Source organism: Gnatocerus cornutus, chromosome 1, assembly GCF_029298725.1.
Source record: "Gnatocerus cornutus isolate USDA-ARS CGAHR chromosome 1, icGnaCorn1.1, whole genome shotgun sequence".
NCBI classification, from domain to species: Eukaryota; Metazoa; Arthropoda; class Insecta; order Coleoptera; family Tenebrionidae; genus Gnatocerus; species Gnatocerus cornutus.
In genome coordinates, this window is record NC_142233.1 from 10,262,504 (window position 1) to 10,280,578 (window position 18,075).

The 18,075-nt window shown below is 31.5% G+C and overlaps 1 protein-coding gene and 1 non-coding gene across 2 annotated transcripts in view; one reads left to right on the plus strand and one right to left on the minus strand.

The window, feature by feature from the left end:
* Positions 1–990: 990 nt before the first annotated feature.
* Positions 991–18,075, plus strand: part of BBS4 (Bardet-Biedl syndrome 4) — a 28,054-nt gene continuing 10,969 nt past the window's right edge. The window contains exons 1-5 of the mRNA XM_088047025.1: positions 991–1,090; positions 1,162–1,331; positions 8,678–8,790; positions 8,841–8,935; positions 8,992–9,154. Coding sequence (XP_087903151.1) covers positions 1,039–1,090; positions 1,162–1,331; positions 8,678–8,790; positions 8,841–8,935; positions 8,992–9,154 — 593 coding nt within the window. The 5' untranslated portion in view covers positions 991–1,038. The remainder of the gene's footprint in view (positions 1,091–1,161; positions 1,332–8,677; positions 8,791–8,840; positions 8,936–8,991; positions 9,155–18,075) is intronic.
* Positions 15,996–16,117, minus strand: LOC148180293 (U5 spliceosomal RNA). The gene has a single exon (XR_015771747.1). It is a non-coding gene; the product is annotated as a U5 spliceosomal RNA (small nuclear RNA).

The following is an 18,075-nucleotide window of genomic DNA, read 5'->3' on the forward strand; positions in this document are numbered from 1 at the left end:
CTGGGTAAATTTTCGAAAATTCTTGAATGTAAATCAGACTTTCAATTCTTTAGAGACAAAATTTGGGGAAAATTGAATGTAAAACGATTTTTGAGATTAACACGTGGTATAGGTACTATCGCGGAATCAAAATTTCAACATCAAATTGATTGATGTTTAAAAATTGTAAACTGTCTTTTATCTTTATAACTTTAAAATTTATAAACGTCACACCAAGTGTCAGAAATCTAACATCAGTCACAATGAGAATAAAGCTTGCTTTACATTGCCATGGCAGAAAGTGATGTTTGAAATTTTGATTCCGTGATAGTAATAAGTAATTAAATTAAACTATGCCTCACTAAGCCTTCGCCGATTTACAATAGAGCAATTTTTGAAATCAGTAAGAATCGAAAGGGATAAGTTAGACACCTGTAATAAATACATATTTATTTTGATTAATAGATGGCATTACAAACAACTGTCAAATTTGTTAGTAATCACAAAATATAACGATAAAAGACATAAATAAACTATACCTGCTAATCTCCACTGAAAATAACCAAAACAAGTTTATTGCTAATGCTTCTACAATTTGTTGACAATTTTACAAACGTGACAAGTTTTGTTTGACATTCCGCAGAAATTGCAGGAGTTTAAAAAATCAGCATTATGTAACCCGTTCTTCTAAACAACCAATCAGAGACCGACATTTTAAATTTGGCGTCTACAAAACCTTTAAATTTAATTTTTCGTAATAAGATTAGAGCTTACTTGTTTTTAAAACTACCTGTTTTTTCAAGCGAATATTGGTTTTACAATCAATAAAAACTGCGCTTCATTCCCACTCGTGTACATCCAGCTTTAATTTAATTAATTCACTAAAATAATTTTAAAAAACAATAACATTTGATTCAATTAAATTTTGTCTAACTTTACATCACTTTATACTTCAGTTATAATTTTATTCTATTCATTTTTCGTTTATTTACATTCGTCGGTATCCTAGCAACGATAATTACAACTTATGTGTTATCAGTGTGCATAATTTCCATTTAAATGAGCTATTTGGCAAACGGCAAAGAGAATGTGCGAATCTCTTCCCTTCCCGGTGAGTCTAATGATAATAAAATTTTGCAAGAGCAAGATGTATGCATAATTATGATTTAATTTGGATTTTAGGTCGTCAAAAATCCGCTGAAATGCCGTTCCCTGAGCCTAATCCTTTAGAGAAATTAAATTGGCTGATACACTTACAACATGTTAGAGGTGAGACTGCACAGTGCAAGGAGCTTATTAAAAATGAAATCAAAAAGAGTGGAGGAAGGAATGAGTTCGCCTTTTTTAAACAGGTATTTAGTGGTTATTATTTTATCGATTCTAAAGGACAACAAAATTTCACAAATTGATACAGTGACGGCCAAAAGAAATCGGAACAGGCGTTAGAAACATTTTTTTTGCAAAAATTTTGTTATGTAAATTGGGACTTCAAACAGGAACGAAGTTGGCATAACAAGTGGATTAATTTATTAGACTTGAGAATGACAATAAAACAAATGAAAAACTTGACAACGCTTTCTTTTAAAAGCTGAAATGACATGATATAGAACATGTTTGAAAATTTGTTGTTCAGTGATATTTTTTAGAATATCTCTGAATTCTGGCGTGACGAGTGACAGAGCAAACCAAACTTTCGACTCAGAATCAGGAAGGAAATTTACTTTTGAAATGACTTCCCACTTCTCGAGTGCAAAACGTTGTTGACTAGGATGTTTAATCATCTAGGATTTAATTCAATCAAAGTGGGCGTTTTAATTTAATAAGATGTGTTGGCGACTTTGCATTTATAAGCTCATTATGGACCATTCTGTTTAAATGTAAAGTCCACAGGGTGATTCACATAACTGTAAATATTAATGTTAAATGCTACGAGTACATTAAGTAAGTTTAAATTTTTAACGATGTTTATCGAAACATGAACATTAAGATGTATCTAATACCTTTGTATGCTTACGTGTAAAGTACATCATAATAGTGATGATACAAATAATTCATAATAACATAGTTACTGTTTCATAATAGCATAGTTACCGTCTCATAATAGCACAGTTGCCATTAATCCATAATATTCAACGTTTTTATGCAAAGGAAAGCAACTCCAAAGACCAAAATTAAAAACATTCTGAAGATCTGCATTTATTTGTATTAATTCTAACATAAAATATCTTGGAAAATGCTTTTCTCGCCGTTTCATGGCGTTTAAAACTTCCGTCAAAAATTGGAAATTTGCAGAACTGTTGAGTGGTAACATTGCCACCTTCGTCCATGTTTCGATAAAGCTTTGTATTTACTACGGATATTAAGTAATTCATAAAAAACTCGGACGTTAACAAGTAACGTCCTCGTTCATTATGAATTACTTAATACCCTTCTCAAATAAATAGCTATTATTTATTATAGAATTTGTAGGCGCTAAATTTAAAATGCGGCTCTGTGATTGGTCGTTCAGCAGAGCGAGTTACACACAATGCTAATTTTTTATAACTCCTGCAATTCCTTAAAAAAATAAGTAATTTTCTGGAACAAACTGTCACACCTGACATTTTGTGACATAGGCGTACGTCGTCAGTTATATCTGTCAAGTTGTGCTGAACAGTTTCATAATGGTTCTGAGATAACAGTAAATCATTCCTTGCTGCGGCGGTTATATCTTTGTCTGCATTGGAACAAAAAACAATTTATTACATTTTGAAAATGATTTATTATTTGAATGAAATATTCAGCTTCAAGTACATTTGTGCCGCCACTGACTACTCATGTCATATGTCATAGAAGTTTTTGTCATAACCAAACTACTATGTTTTCAATATTACAAGAAAAAAATTTTACAAGAAAAGCTAAAGAGCAAATAATTTTCACTTACACATCTTTGTGTAAGCAGTCTAAATTTATATGAATCATACTGTATATCCAAACACAACTTTTTTAAGGTCTAAAAGTTTTCTACCTGGTCACAAAAATTTTCAAATCGAATATAATAATAAAAGATTCGAAGATCTTAGGTTGTGACACAGACAATTAGGATTAAACAAAAATTTAGACATAACAATGACAGGTGTGAAAGTAATCTACGCCCTACGTTCTCGAGAAAAATTGTTGGTACTGACATTCGAATTTTTAACCACTTTGTATACTTAGATGCGCGGTTCAGAAAATGCAATGACGTCTTTTATTACTTCATACTTCATACCACTTCATATTCCCAAAGAAAATTACGTTCTTATAATATATTGAAGTAAAATATTCAAAAAAATAAATTTCAATAATATCGATTAGATACTTTATTCATAAACAAGAGCAAGTAAATACGGGGTGAATTTATTGACGACCTAGATAGTTGAGTCATGATTCGTTGACATTGCGCTGTTTGTAAAGTTGCCCTTATAGATATTTAATGACAATCCACATTTTTATTAGCCAGAAATTACGTACTCAATCTATATTATCTGCTGCTGTGTCATCAAATAATGTTTGCTTAGAGACTACTAAAAAAATAATGAATAATTATGTACTTTCAATATTTTTAAATAAATAAACACATTTTTTTCAGACTATGTAGTTGTCTGTAATGAATGTTGAACTGATTCAACCCAAGACGTACGTTTTACTATAAGTTTTATTTTGCGACTTACTACAATATTAAATTTTCGTATGGATGTGCAAGCTAATAAACATTTATTAACGTGGCCGGGTGTTGCTAATCGGCCTATTTCAAAAAATATGACAGCCTCCATTCCATTACCTCCTTTTCATAGAGCTTTTTTACTGTTTATATGGCAGGGGATGTGGGCGATCGATCAAAAAAACTTAAATGAACAGATAGTGCAGTGCCTAGAGATGAGTTTATCTGAAGTCTTTTGAATTTTGCTTTTCACACATGAATGCTAAAATATTTACCCAATTTTTTTTCCAAATAAATTTCTCGCTAAATATTCATTTTAAGTACACAAATTTGTTTAAACGGCAGCATTTTTTTATATACAAGGTGTTCGGAAAGTGGCGCACAACCTTGACAGGGGGTAATTGGGTGGTCCCCAAAAGTACCAAAAAAATATTAAAAAAAAATTCAGACTCTCTGTTTTCGCAAGAGGACCAAAAGAAAATTACGAAAATGGCAACATTGCCACTGTACCCCCCATAAATTAAATTTCCAGTATTCAAAGCCATAGTAACGTTGCTGTTGTATTGTTGGCGTTAGTCAGGTCGGTTCATGAACGAGTAATGTAACTATGGTTTCATGTGAACGATGCCACACTGATCGACATTGTTGGTTCAAAAATCTTGTTAACAGTTTTCAGGCATTTCTTACAAGATTTTTCCGATTTTCTTTGTACTATGCTTTTGCGCAAAATGTCCTTTAGGTAACAAATCCATTTGAACATAAAATTACTGCACAGAAATCGTTAATTTTCGCATCAAACTTTGCCTCTTCAATCCATCATAACTCGAAAAATTGAAGACATGGATTTATTTTTAACATTTTTCCGGTGATCTATGACATTGTCCAATGATACAGTTTCACGGTGGTGCGCGACTTTCCGGACACCTGTACATATGTATTCCTAAAAATGATCATAAATAAACATTGACGATTTTTTTAAAGATGTCAGAAAGAGAAACGTGTCTTTGGAACAAAAAGTGTGTGTCCGGAAAGTGACGCACCACCTTAAAAGGGGGTGGCCCGCCAGAATACCAAAAAAAAATGTTAAAAAAATTCCATACTTTCTGTTTTTGTAGTAGAACCAAAATAAAATTAGGAAAATGGGAACATTGCTGAACTATTCCCCCAGTAATTTAAATTTCAAGTATTCAAAGCCATAGTAAGTGTATGTGAACGATGCCACACTGATCTACATAGTTGATTCAAAAATCTTGTTTTCAACCATTTTTTTACAAGATTTTTTCTGTTTTTTTTAAACTATGTCTTTGCGCAAAATGTCTGAAACTAATGCACAGAAATCGTTAATTTTGACATTAAACTTTTACTCTTCAGTCCTTCATATTTCGAAAATTTGAGCACATGGATTTTTTTAACATTTTTTCGGTGATCGATGATATTGTCTGATAATACAGTATCACGGTGGTGGGCGACTTTCCAGACAGCCTGTAAGTAGTAGGTATATCGAACAACCGAAGAAGGATTTTAAAAAGATATACATAAATGCTGTTTTATCAAGTTAGTTTCCAATTTCATTACGTCAAAATTGGGAACTACGTTTACACCCATCTGTCAGCATCTTGTGTCACAAATGACATCTATCCTTTGGCTCGCTTTAGACTGTAACAAAAGTCTTACTTGGTGAAATTGTTGCCTTGTCGATGTTAATTAACGATTTCTGGTGTCCATAAAGTGCAACATGCCTGTGTTAATCAAAATTAACCTTTATAATAGAGAATGAAGCGACTTGTGAAATTTTGGTGTAAACGTAGTTTGCCACTGCGCTGTCATAATTTTGAAAACTAACTTGATAAAACAGCGTTTTTTTCGCAAATTTTAAACACAATTTGCATTAGATTTTAAATAAAAACTCAGATATTTGTATCACAGTTATGTTGAAAAAAAATTGAATTCGCGAATATTTCCGTAAAAACTCAAAAATCGCTAAAAATTATACTTCTTTGGCGTCGCGACGCCAACCAAACCATGATAAAAAACCAAATTTTTGCGACAGCTTCTAGAGCTTTATCAACTATGAGCGTATGCAAATTTCTAAAATTTTATCTTTAAAATTAAAGACTATTTTAGGGGTGGACACAAGTGTTGCCGGACCCTGTATATTTCTTTTTGGGGATATGTTTGGTTGCTGATCTAACAAGAAATTACTTACTTCAAAAGTCGGTTAGCAAAAAAGCCTCTTGCAATCAGAGTACACCTCGAGAGTTCATCGAATTTTACTTCTAAACCATCAATTTAATAAAAAAATATTATAGACATAAAAATTCTTTATGAAATTCTGGGCAAGACAGTATATTCGAGCTCTGACATCTTTATGTAAATTGAGTTACATTTCAGAGTGTTGTAAAAATTAAAATATGTACAAACAAAGTTGGTCAACAAGTTTTTGTTTTTTTTTGTATTTACAGGCTCTAATTTTTTCACTTTAGCAACATTTTTATAAAGATTCGCATTTATCTTTTTATGAATCAATCAAAAATTTTAAACACTTTTGTTTTTCTTTCAAAATGTTTTCAATGAACTGTTTCGTAATTCTTAAATGGTTAGAGATATTAATGCATTGGATAATGGGGCAGAAAGACAAAACTGTTAGTTTTTTCAGAAAAATATTACAATAAGAACTCAATAGAATTATTGCAAAGTATAGGCAAAATGGTATTTGAAAATGTTTGACAACAATGATATTTTTGGAAAGTCAGTGTTTTCTTTTCTAATTATTTGAGATTCATTGACCTTAACTATGAGTTCCATACTTTTTTAAAAAACCTATTAAAATTTACTTTTCAATACAGTTTTGAACAACTTGTTGAACTCTTTGTAGGTTTTTGAGTAAAACTGAAGAAAATAAATACTCTTATTTATTATGTATATCCTAAAAGATTTTTAAGAATAATCTGTTGATCTGAGCTTTGACCTGTTGCAGTAAGACGGGTTTCAGATTCAGAATTAGAAGGTTATTTTAGATTGAAAGCAAAAGCGAAGATTTTTAATCGGTATCAACAAACATTCGACAAAGTTTCATAAAAGTTTAGTCAGAGCCCATGAATTCCGAGGTTTATAGAGGTGTCCCAGAGAGCTCGCACTTCATTTTAATGAAAAATTATCCTAAAAAATCTGAAATGATTTTAATATTGCACAATGTTCAGGAACTGAAAGTTTTTAAATTAGTAGAAGCACTTTAATAAAAGTAATTAGGAAAAACTGCTCCGAATAAAATTTTAGGTCCTTGTTTCTTTAAATCTGAATTCATATTTTGATTTTTTAATTTTCAAAATTTTAAATTCGATCAGCAGTTTATTTTTCTGTTCATTTTTGATTGAAAAAAAAATCTGTGTTCCTTTAACAAGCAGGCGATGAAAAAAACGTTGTTGTTCAAACGTTCATGTTTTAATTCAATCTCATGTGTTTTCAATATCGTCTAAATGTATTTTGATAATGTGGTAAATTTAAATGTAACAACTGTTTCAAAACAGCCGGCAATATGTCAATTGTAAAGTCAGGGGAGTTTATAGAACGAGGAGAACGTGGAATATTTTTGTCCTAACTCTTTTTTGCTTAAGAACTACACCGTGTTTTAAGAAGATTTTCATCTAGTCGCTTATGATTTTCCGTACAAATTAAATTTACGACGATAATGACTTTGACGTTTGACAAGTTGACATTGATAGAAGTCCAAAGTGACAGGACTAATGCGAGCGGCACAAAAAAAATTACATTCCAAAGGCAACTAAATAATAATCATTATGAAACACGGTGTAGAAGAGTCTTAAGTTGACCAATGAACGATTAGTAGCGCACAAGTTGAAAAATAATTAATAACTTTGAATTATGTACCAGTTTTTCTAAAACCTCAAAAGTGACAGTGAAACCAGTGCAGTTCGTGGAATTTTTGTCACTATAGGATCTAAGCTGGATCAATGCCTGTATCATTTAAAATGGTAAATTACACATTTCAAAAGTTTGCCGATATGATTTTAGTTTCTGTGAAATGCATGAAAATTGTTTAGCAACAAGCTGTTCGAGGATGATAATAGCATGAAAATGAAGACAGACAGTAAAATCCTACCAGAGACTTGGGACAGTTTAAAAACACATTGAGATCTTGTTATAATGTCACATGTTGGAAGTTTTTGGTTTACTTATTGCACTTTTTTTTCTCGCTGTTTTTTTTCTTCTGCACCAACCAGAAGCAATGATAAAATCCTTCAAATTGCCAATATTTTAGTTTAGATTTATAGTTTTAATTTCTAAATGAAATGCTTTAGAACAAAAGAACTTCTTTATAAAGTCCAAAAACTTATTCGTTTACGAATTGCCGTTTATTTGTAAAACACTTGTACACTTGAGTGTATGTAATATAATAAAGCACCAGATAGGAATTTATTTATACCTAATTCCAACGGATTTCTATAAGGCTACGTATTTTATTAGAGATTATTAGACCGAACTTATCTACTTTAGATATTGAAATCTCCAATTAGTTGTGAATAGTTCCATTTATACCTCTTATTGAGGAAATGACATTTTATGAGATTATAAGCAATTAGCAAATTGAAGACATTTGCTATGCACGTCTCTAGAGGTAAGAAGATTAACGATTTAGCGTATGAGTATGACGACTTATAATTGAAAATATTCTAATTTACCTAATGTATCGATAATATTGTAAACTATTTCTGCGATAAATTCGAGAAGTTAGCTGCATTATTGGTAAACATTACCTCCAACAATCTCGTTTTTAAGTTGTCTTATTTAAATAAAAATAAATACCATGTGTTTATTTTGAGCCAGTTTTGTGTTTCTTTACTATAATTTTGACTTATTTCTAGTCTGATTAAAACTTTATTTATGTATGAGTTTTAGACATAAAAAGAAAAGCTTTAGGTAAACTGTCATCTTCAAATCAAATAAAATCTCATATAGCTACCACAAATAAAAATGAGCAGATCGTACTTGTTCCAGGGAATAATACTTCGAGAAGAAGGCAAAACTCAAGAAGCTTTAGAATCATTTCAGACGTGCATGAAACTAAATCCTGAGAATGCAGATAACGTTAAAGAAGTCGGCAAATGCTTGTCAGTAATCTGCATTTCCCGTTTTCACAGATTTATTTTTTCCATTTTAGATATGATATGCGTCGATTCCGATTATCTCTTGAAGCTTATTTGGAAGCGGAAAAAGTTTCAAGCTGTCCGGACTGGAATACATATTATAACATTGGTAAAAACTCCGTAATAATACTAATAATACTAATAATTTTAAATATTACATTACAGGATTATGCCTGATGAGTCTAGGGGAGGTATCTAAAGCTAAAGAATACGCACACAAAGCTGTTCAATTGGGGAAACATGAGAGTGCCTACGCTTTGTACATCAAGATACTAGTTTCTGAAGGAGATTTAAAAAGCGCAATATCTGTCTGTAATCTCGCAATAGAGTAAGTTAAAAATTACCGATAATTTTTGTTTAGAACTTCCGGTTTCGTTTAACGTGGAAGCTTACACCACAGTGATTCTTGGAATTTATCTGATTCGAGTTTTCTAGGAATAACTTGTTGGTAATTTCGTAGATTGAATTTATATGGCTTATGTTATGTCGTACAATCAAAAAAATTCATCCTCAGTTGGCTTTGAAATTTCAAGTCTTTGACTTAAGAAACAGTTTTTGGTTTCAGTGAAATAAGTTGTCAAACTAAAAGTTAAAAGACCTTCAGAAAGCTGTCATGTTTGAAACGTTTTTGCAGAAAGCCCTTTTATGATAAATGAAGTTTAATTAATTAATGCATTAAAAGACCATTTTCACATTGAATGCGTTAATAGCTTTATTAGCATAACAATGTAAAAAATAGCTATTTAACAAACAAGTTGGTTTATGAAAGCGATTAATAATCGAGCGATTTTAACCGGCACGAACGTAATGAGTAACTTTTCCGGTGATCAAATATTGAAAAATTCACCAAAAAAAGAAAATTGGTACAAAGGTGGTTATGCAACCAAATATAAAAAAAACTAAAGTGAGGTTATGTGTATGATGGATGTGCCCGATGCAGTGACATGTTATAATATACCTAGACGGTGAAAAGCTAGTGGTGGGGGTAGAAATCCGTGTTCCTAGCATGGGCCATCTTGGAAATAGCATTTGTGTATGCAATTGTGGCAACCTCTAGGATAGGTGGTCTTGACCTGAACAATGTCAAAAATGTCAATAGTCTTTTCTCAGATTTAGATTGTACATGATTACTATTACTAATATAGTTTATCCGTGTCGCAGTTTGATTTAATCCCTACCACCAAAACTGGTGACCCCGACGTGATTAATTGTTTGGTGGAAAGGATAAAATCATAGACAATATCCGCATCGGTACAAAAAAGTGACGCGAGTGAAGAGTTCCGCAATAACATCATGCCCGATACACCACCACCAACAGGACCAAATCAACAAACGACGACAGTTGCAGCTATCGCACTACCTCCATTTTGGGGAAATACCCCCGAGATCTGGTTCCACTTGGCCGAGGCAAATTTCGACTTAGCCAACCCTAAAATTACGAGAGAAGACACGAAATTCCAACACCTGTTAAAAGTTCTCCCGCAGGAGATCGCGCAAGAAGTGTTTGATGTCATTAAAACCCCTGACCCGACACGACCATACACAAATTTAAAAGAAACAATAATAAACAGGACCTCATTGTCGGAAACTCAAAAACTGAAACAACTTTTGTCCGGACTGGAACTGGGCAGCAGAAAGCCATCTCAATTACTCAGGCATATGAGGAATTTAGTGGGTGATAGACAGTTCGTCAACGATGGTGTACTGCGCGAACTATTTCTGCAGCAGATGCCGTTGCAGTTACAACCAACTCTGGTATCTTTAACCCAATATGCCCTCGAACAAGTGGCAGACATCGCCGACAAGGTTTTCGAAACAACGCCGACCATCGTAACAACGGCAGCAACAGCAGCGCCATTTAACTGGCAGAAGCCAACGACAATGGCAGATGAGGGATATACAACCCACTATGACGTTCCATCCCGACCCCCAGCCATGGCACCATCTACCTTTCATGCAACCAACTGGGCAGCACCACCACATGTTTCGGGAAACGTAACTAACGATCGTCAAAAGGTACTTAAAATCGTCGGATAGTGATAGTGGTCCAACGATATCAATATGTATGTGCGAAAATCAACAAATTACTACCGACAGAGGAACACAATTTGAGTCCGCTCTACTTACACAGCTACGAAACCTGATGGGCATCAGCAGAATTAGAACTACAGCATTCCATCCGCAAGCAAATGGTATGGTAGAGAGATTCCACAGGAGACTTAAAACATCCCACAGATGTCACAATTCTAACTGGACCGAAGCTTTGCCTCTCATATTGCTGGCAATCAGAAATGAAGTAAAAGTAGATATCGAAGCCACAGCTTCCGAAATGGTATACGGAACAACGCTACGACTTCCTGCAGACCTAGTTGAAATGCCAACTACAATAAACACCACCATCGATCCATTAAGTTTCGCCTCCAGAATAAAGGAACACATGAGCCGAATACAATATTATAGAGCAAAACATCACGGAGAACACAAAGTCTACGTACCACCCGATTTGTATTCCTGCAAGTATGTATTTCTACGCGTTGACTCGGTAAAAAAGCCCTTAAGCAACCCATACGAAGGTCCATACAAAGTCCTAGAAGCGTCACCGAAATACTTCAAGGTCCTAATTAAGAACAAACCATCGACGGTTTCAGCAGACCGTTTGAAACCGGCTTACATCGAGGAAGAACCTGCAAGAGCCACAACGTCAGGTAATGTGGCAACCTCTAGGATAGGTGGTCTTGACCTGAACAATGTCAAAAATGTCAATAGTCTTTTCTCAGATTTAGATTGTACATGATTACTATTACTAATATAGTTTATCCGTGTCGCAGTTTGATTTAATCCCTACCACCAAACAATGATATAAATCTGATACACCGGCGTATCAAATGTTGCCTATATTGCAAAATTTGTTTTACATTTTAAAAGGTAAAAAAAATGTTATTATAACTTTTCTAAGATGTTTATTCAACGATGGCATTAAAATAAGTTGACAAGCGTCGTTATTGATTAAATAATGAGTTAAATAATAATTTATTTGTAAGAAGTCAATGGTAGTCTGTTTTCTTTTCTTTGTTGTAGAATTCTCAGTGATTTTTGATAAACTAGTTCTATTTTATCGTAATCCAATGATAATGAGTGTAAATACTAAATGGTCTGCAGTTTTTATAATGTATAATGTATAATTTTAATGTATAAAAATAGTTTAAAATTGTAGGAGTGATCAATTTTGAAAATTTTTAAAATGGTTAAATAAAACTTAGTTATTAAATAAAGCTCTTGTTTATCAAATTTTGCAGGTTTCTTTAGACTTTTTTCGGTGGTTTATTTAAACTTAGAGTAAAACATTACACTTGAAAATTGCGGGTTGCCTAAAAATTTGAATCCACTATTTCCAATATGGCTGGTGAGTAGGAACATCATGGCGGGTACTTTGCACCATCTAGGTTATTTAGTTAAAGTCAATGGCCCGATGTGTCCGCAGTTGTCAAATTTAAGTGTAATTCCAAACAATGTCTATCAAACTAGGAGTCTCTATGTGAAATCGAAAAATCATCGTTTTGATTTGGTATTAGTCAATAAACAGATCCAAGGCCTTCAGAACCGCGTCTACAGATCATTATTGAATTTATTGAATTGGTAATTGGTTGCCTATAATAACCACATTATATCATTCTTTAATAGCCCCTTTAATGCATGATTTTAGCCGACAAATGATGTATTAATAGTAAAGTCCGATTTTTTTTAAACCACCAACACCGCAATCTTCCTCTGCATTACAACTGGCAACGTTGCCTAGGGAGATTTTTGGTGAGAAAATAGTTGTCAAATTTTCGACATTTCTGAAAATTAGGCAGTGTTTCCGTTAAAAACGTTTCTTTTACAGCCTGTTGGATTGCAAATCAAAGGATTTAATAGTGAAAAGACTCGGCACAGCCTGAAAGCCCGTTTTGTGTAATCAGATTGTCAATTAGGCAGCTAACCTATTTGATTTTATCACCAAAAAGTCTCCATCGACGACGTTGCCGGTTGTAAAGTGCTGGGAGAGTGCGGTGTTGGTAGTTTTTTAATAAAAAAACGGACTTTACCTAAAATGAAACGATCGCCAGAAATTTATTTTATATGCAAATTAGGAAAAACAACATGAAAACACGTCTTATGAGACTTTGGGCAATATTATTTACATTTATTTATTTAATTATCTACACAATTTGAATTTTTTTATTTCTGAAAGCATAAAATTTAATAATGATTGGGATGAATCAAAATTCAATTTTGGTTCAGAGTTCTACTGCTTAATTAATAAAAAATAGTGCTCTATTGAAATAACAATTCAAATCCAAATCAAAACATTCTCATAAAAAACAAAAATTTCATTTTGTTGAGTAGGCGGAAAAGCTTTAAAAATTCACCTCTGCTCTCTACTATTTAAAAACTGCAGTTAATTAAAGGCGGAATTAATAATTTATCAAAATGAAAATTTATCAAAGCGAAACCTACATTATTAAAAGCGTTAATTATTTAGAGGAAGCGAATTTTGAAAGAATTCCGTCTCTAGTTGATGTCGAGCGATCCTTTGTTGTGTAAAGCGGGAAAACAAAATGATTGATTTTTGTTTACTTTTTCGAGTTCTTTAATTTTCCTTAAGAGAACATGGTAACTAATAATCGTGTTTTCTGTAAAGTTTCCTGCTCATTTTCCTACGTTTTAGCCAAATAAAATTCCATTAACTTATATGCATGAATTTAATAAAGGAACCAACATTCTTTTTAAAGTAAACAGAACTGTCCAGGCATTGATCTAATTAGTTATTTTAAATTTGAATAAAAAGTTTTATTAGGAGGGGGAGCCTCATCGTAAACGAAATTTTTTGTTTAGCTTAAAAATGAAATTTTCTGAAATTTGTCTATCTCGGTCGATAACTTCGACATTTGACACTGTTAATAAACTAATATAAAATAGCAATTTTTTTAAATTTTATTGTGATAAAGCTAAAACTCTTCTAGTTACTAATCAATAAAATATCTTTAATTTCTAGTCCGTTTTGAGAAAGAAAACTTCTTAAATTTGTCCCTCTTAGTTTATAATTTTTCGATATTGGGTTAATAAATAATTGAGTTAATAAGCTACTTAAAAACAGCAATTACTCCAGTTCACATAATGATAGTGCCAAGATTAATGTATTTACCAATTCTTACAAAAAAATACCCGAAATTTTTAGTTTATTATATATTGAAAATGAAAATTTCTGAAATTTGTTTCTCTTAGTCTATAAATTTTACGTTGGAGTGAGTTTATTAAGAAAGTTAAAAATAGCAATTTCTCCAAATTTTATTGAGTAATGGCAAAACGACCGTAGTTGTAATTTTTTTAAAAAACTTCTAAATCTTTAGTCTGTATAAAAAAATAAAATGTTTAAAATTTGTCTCTTTTAGTTTGTAATTTTGACATTTGACAGAGTTAAAAATTAAGTGAAAAATATCAGTATGTTTAAATTTTATTGCAATAGTGCTAAAAGCACCGAAAAAAAAATACAAAAAATATTCTACATTTTGAATCAGTCTTGAAAATAAACAAAATATATCTCAAATTTATCTCTCTTGATCTCAAATTTTAGACTTTGACAGAGTTAATAAGCGAGTCACAAAAATAGTGATCTTCCCAAATTACATATTTAATAAAAAATTATCCAAAATTTTTGGTCTGTTCTGATAATTTCTAAAATTTGTTCGTCATGTAGTCTATAATTTTGACATATGATTGGCTTAAAGTGTAAAGCTGCTAAATCCATTTTGTATTTATTTATCTGATGCAGAGAAATCTTCAAAAAGGATTTTTATCACTCCCAAGCCACCTTAATTAACAGGTCAAAAATTGCAGATTTCTAAAAATTTTTATTTTAAACTTGAAATTTATGAAAATTGTTGGCAATACATAATAACACATAATAATTTCAAAAAGTTGAAGTCATCAAGAATATGCTGATAAATCGTTTCAGAAATATTTTGGGTAGTTTAGATTTTGACCCGGCGCATTCACCATTTTTAAGCAAAGCAAAATGTTACAATTCGCTATGAACACCCGTTATATTGAAACAGTACACGGCTTTTACACAGCTTGTAGTCTCGGTTACCTTACTTTTGTACAGTTGACAAGAAAATAATTGCTATACAATTTAATTAGAACTTGAGTTTAATTAAAGACGGTGTTTGTAAATATTTTTTGGTCATTGTTACACCTACTTCGCTAATTTATCATCCTTACAAAAAAATAATATTTTTCCTTTAAACAAATAATAAAATTGTAATAATCCTAAAATGTTTTAAAAAATATGAACCAAAACTTTATCATCGTGGATGCTTTATCTGCATGAAACTCATGTACCTAATCAGTAAATAATGATGTCACGTGCATTTTCGATGGTGAAATGTTAACACGACCTGTTGTAAAACAGACACCTTCCGAATCCCTTAAATTATCTTACATCTTACATGTCGTCCAACCCATTTGTAAATAACGACCTCCTTTAATTTTTCTCATTCTATTTAGAATACCTCTTTTAATCTTCCAGGCCTTTTGTTAAAGAATGCAGAAAATTCGTTTGGGACGATTGGTTTTTGGGTTCATTGAATAGATAGTATGTTCTCGAATTAGTTACAAATAGCAAGAGCCGTTGCTCTTGTCGTTGACCTTACTTCTTAAAACATTGAAATATGTTATTGCTTGTTTTTCTAATTACTTTAGCCTTTATTGCTGTGCTGAATATTACAATGTTTTAATAAAATGAACATACAGTCGACGCTTGATAATTTCGAGTTTTCCGATTATTCCAACTAAACGTTCAGTTCCTTTAATAATTTTAACAAAACCTGCAAATTTACTACTTGTTAAAACGAGTTTATCTTGTAATTTGTGAAAAAAAGAACTTATGTTGTAACTGATGGAAATGGGAACAATTAGATGTACGATATCTCGATAATTTTTTTCACTATGTGTACTTACATAATTCGTATTTTTCTAAGTAGTAAATTTTTTTTCGTATTTTGCCATAAGGGACTTTTTAAAATTATTATAAAACTGGCCCTTATGCTTAATGAACGGATAATAAATTCCATTCATCAACCCGTCTGTACATTGACCGTGCAAAATTCTGTTTTGTTTGTTTATCGCCCAATCGGAAGAATCCAACCGGGCTTCAAAAAATTGATCATATACTCATTTGTATTGTTCCCCTCCACGGAAATCTTTAGTAAAAGGCGAAAGATTTATTCGCTTTGAAGGAAAACCAGAGTGACGACCGTTGCTTTGATTTGGTACTTATTGTAACTTGAAACCTCTAGGGTAGACAGTTTGTAGCACATAACGCCCTCTAATGACAATTTGTATTACTGCAGGAAGTAGTTTGAGTACTGAACATAATAATACATATCAATAAGCCGATAAAAAAAGAATCGTCGCGTCGAAGGATTTCAGCTTGATTTGTTATAAAAGTTTAAAAAGTTATTCTTTATTGTATAAGTGACTCGTAAACTCGTGTTTTAAAAGTCTTTTTACACGTGTATCGTACAACATCTTATTTACGATCGTTTTTCTCTTAGGAATATATTTTATACAAAATTTATTAATTGAAAATCTTCAAGGATTGAATGTCAATAAAATAAAAAGTGACAACTGATTTGACATACCATTACAAAATAAAATGCCATTATACTCAAATATAATACAATATTTTATTTAAAATATCTTTGTTACAATTACTATTAAAACAGTACAAGAATGATAGAAGTCAGAGCAGTGACAACTTTTTTAGCATTTTGAAAGCTACATCCGCGTTGTTTTCATGGAAATGTGATATGACTTTAGATTATGTCTCTAAAAATAATTAGGGTATTTTATTTTTCTTAATCCAGTTAATAAGGACCATCTTATCAGTGAATTTTGGAAAATATTTATTTTTTGATGTACAGAGTGGTTTACAAATATTATTTTTCTTCTACAACGTAAACTATCGAGTGTCTAATTAAAATTCTGGTCAAGAGCGTATTGTCACCTGCGTTTGTTTTTATTTTTCGTCCCCGGATTGAGTTCACAAGAGAAAAAAAAACGTTATTTTTTATTTTACAACAAAATGACAAAGGAATAATATTTTTTGATTAATTTAAAATAAATAAATCTTTAATTAAAACTTTAATATTATCAAGCTGTGTTCTTAAAATCGAAAAAAACAAAAAATAAGGATAAACTTTTTTATTTTTAATTTTGCAAAAAATGTCAAAGAAATTAAATTTGTTCCTTAACTCAATTCAATTTCCACTATTTGATTAACCCATTACCTGTTTTAGCACATAGTTCAATTCTAACTCGTAATTCTTTAAGACTGTTTCGAATTTTCTCAATTATTGTTAAGGATGCAATTGCATTTTTTTCCAATTTTTTAATACTTTCACATTATTGGGTATATTTTTCTTTAATCTTTAATGCACTATTTGATATTGCGAATCCACAGCCTGCTATTATTTAAACACGATTACAAAATTTAATAAATAAAAATAATAAAAAAAATTATTTTAAGGGTACAAACTAATAATTTTAAAATTTTAATTGCAGATTTATCTGTTTTGAAATAAGCAAAAAATGTTATTTCTTTGTCATTTTTTTGTAAAATGGAAAATAAACTTTTTTTTCCTCTTGTGAACTCAATCATGTATATCGTTTCCGACATGAATTTTAAAAGCTGTCATCCGCTTGTCACACAACAAATTTACATGTGACAAGCAGATGACAGCTATTAAAGTTCATTCGAAAACAACATACGACATACAACAAAAACTAACACCTTTCACAATACTTTTTCACAGGATTCTTAATTACGTGCCATTACGAGATTTTTGCGAAGGATTCTGAAGTCAATGAGAAATCCGTCAAAATTAATTGCACGTTTGATATTTTTATAGCTTCAGCTTTATCAATTTATCAATAAAAATTCATTTTATATTTTCTAATAAAACAAAGAAATTAGATTCCCAAATTTATTTATTTTGGCAGATTTTATTTGCCAATAACGTAAAATCGCTAATATTTGTGGTTAAAATATCTTGTACCATTTGTTTGTGGAAAACAAAGTTATTATCGTGAGCTTTTCGTATTTTCAACCGCAAATATCGATGAAAATTTTTCCGGCCGCTGTATATTTCATAAATCCTCGTATTGAACTTTTAAATAAAACACAGTATTTTTGTAAAAGAATGTAAC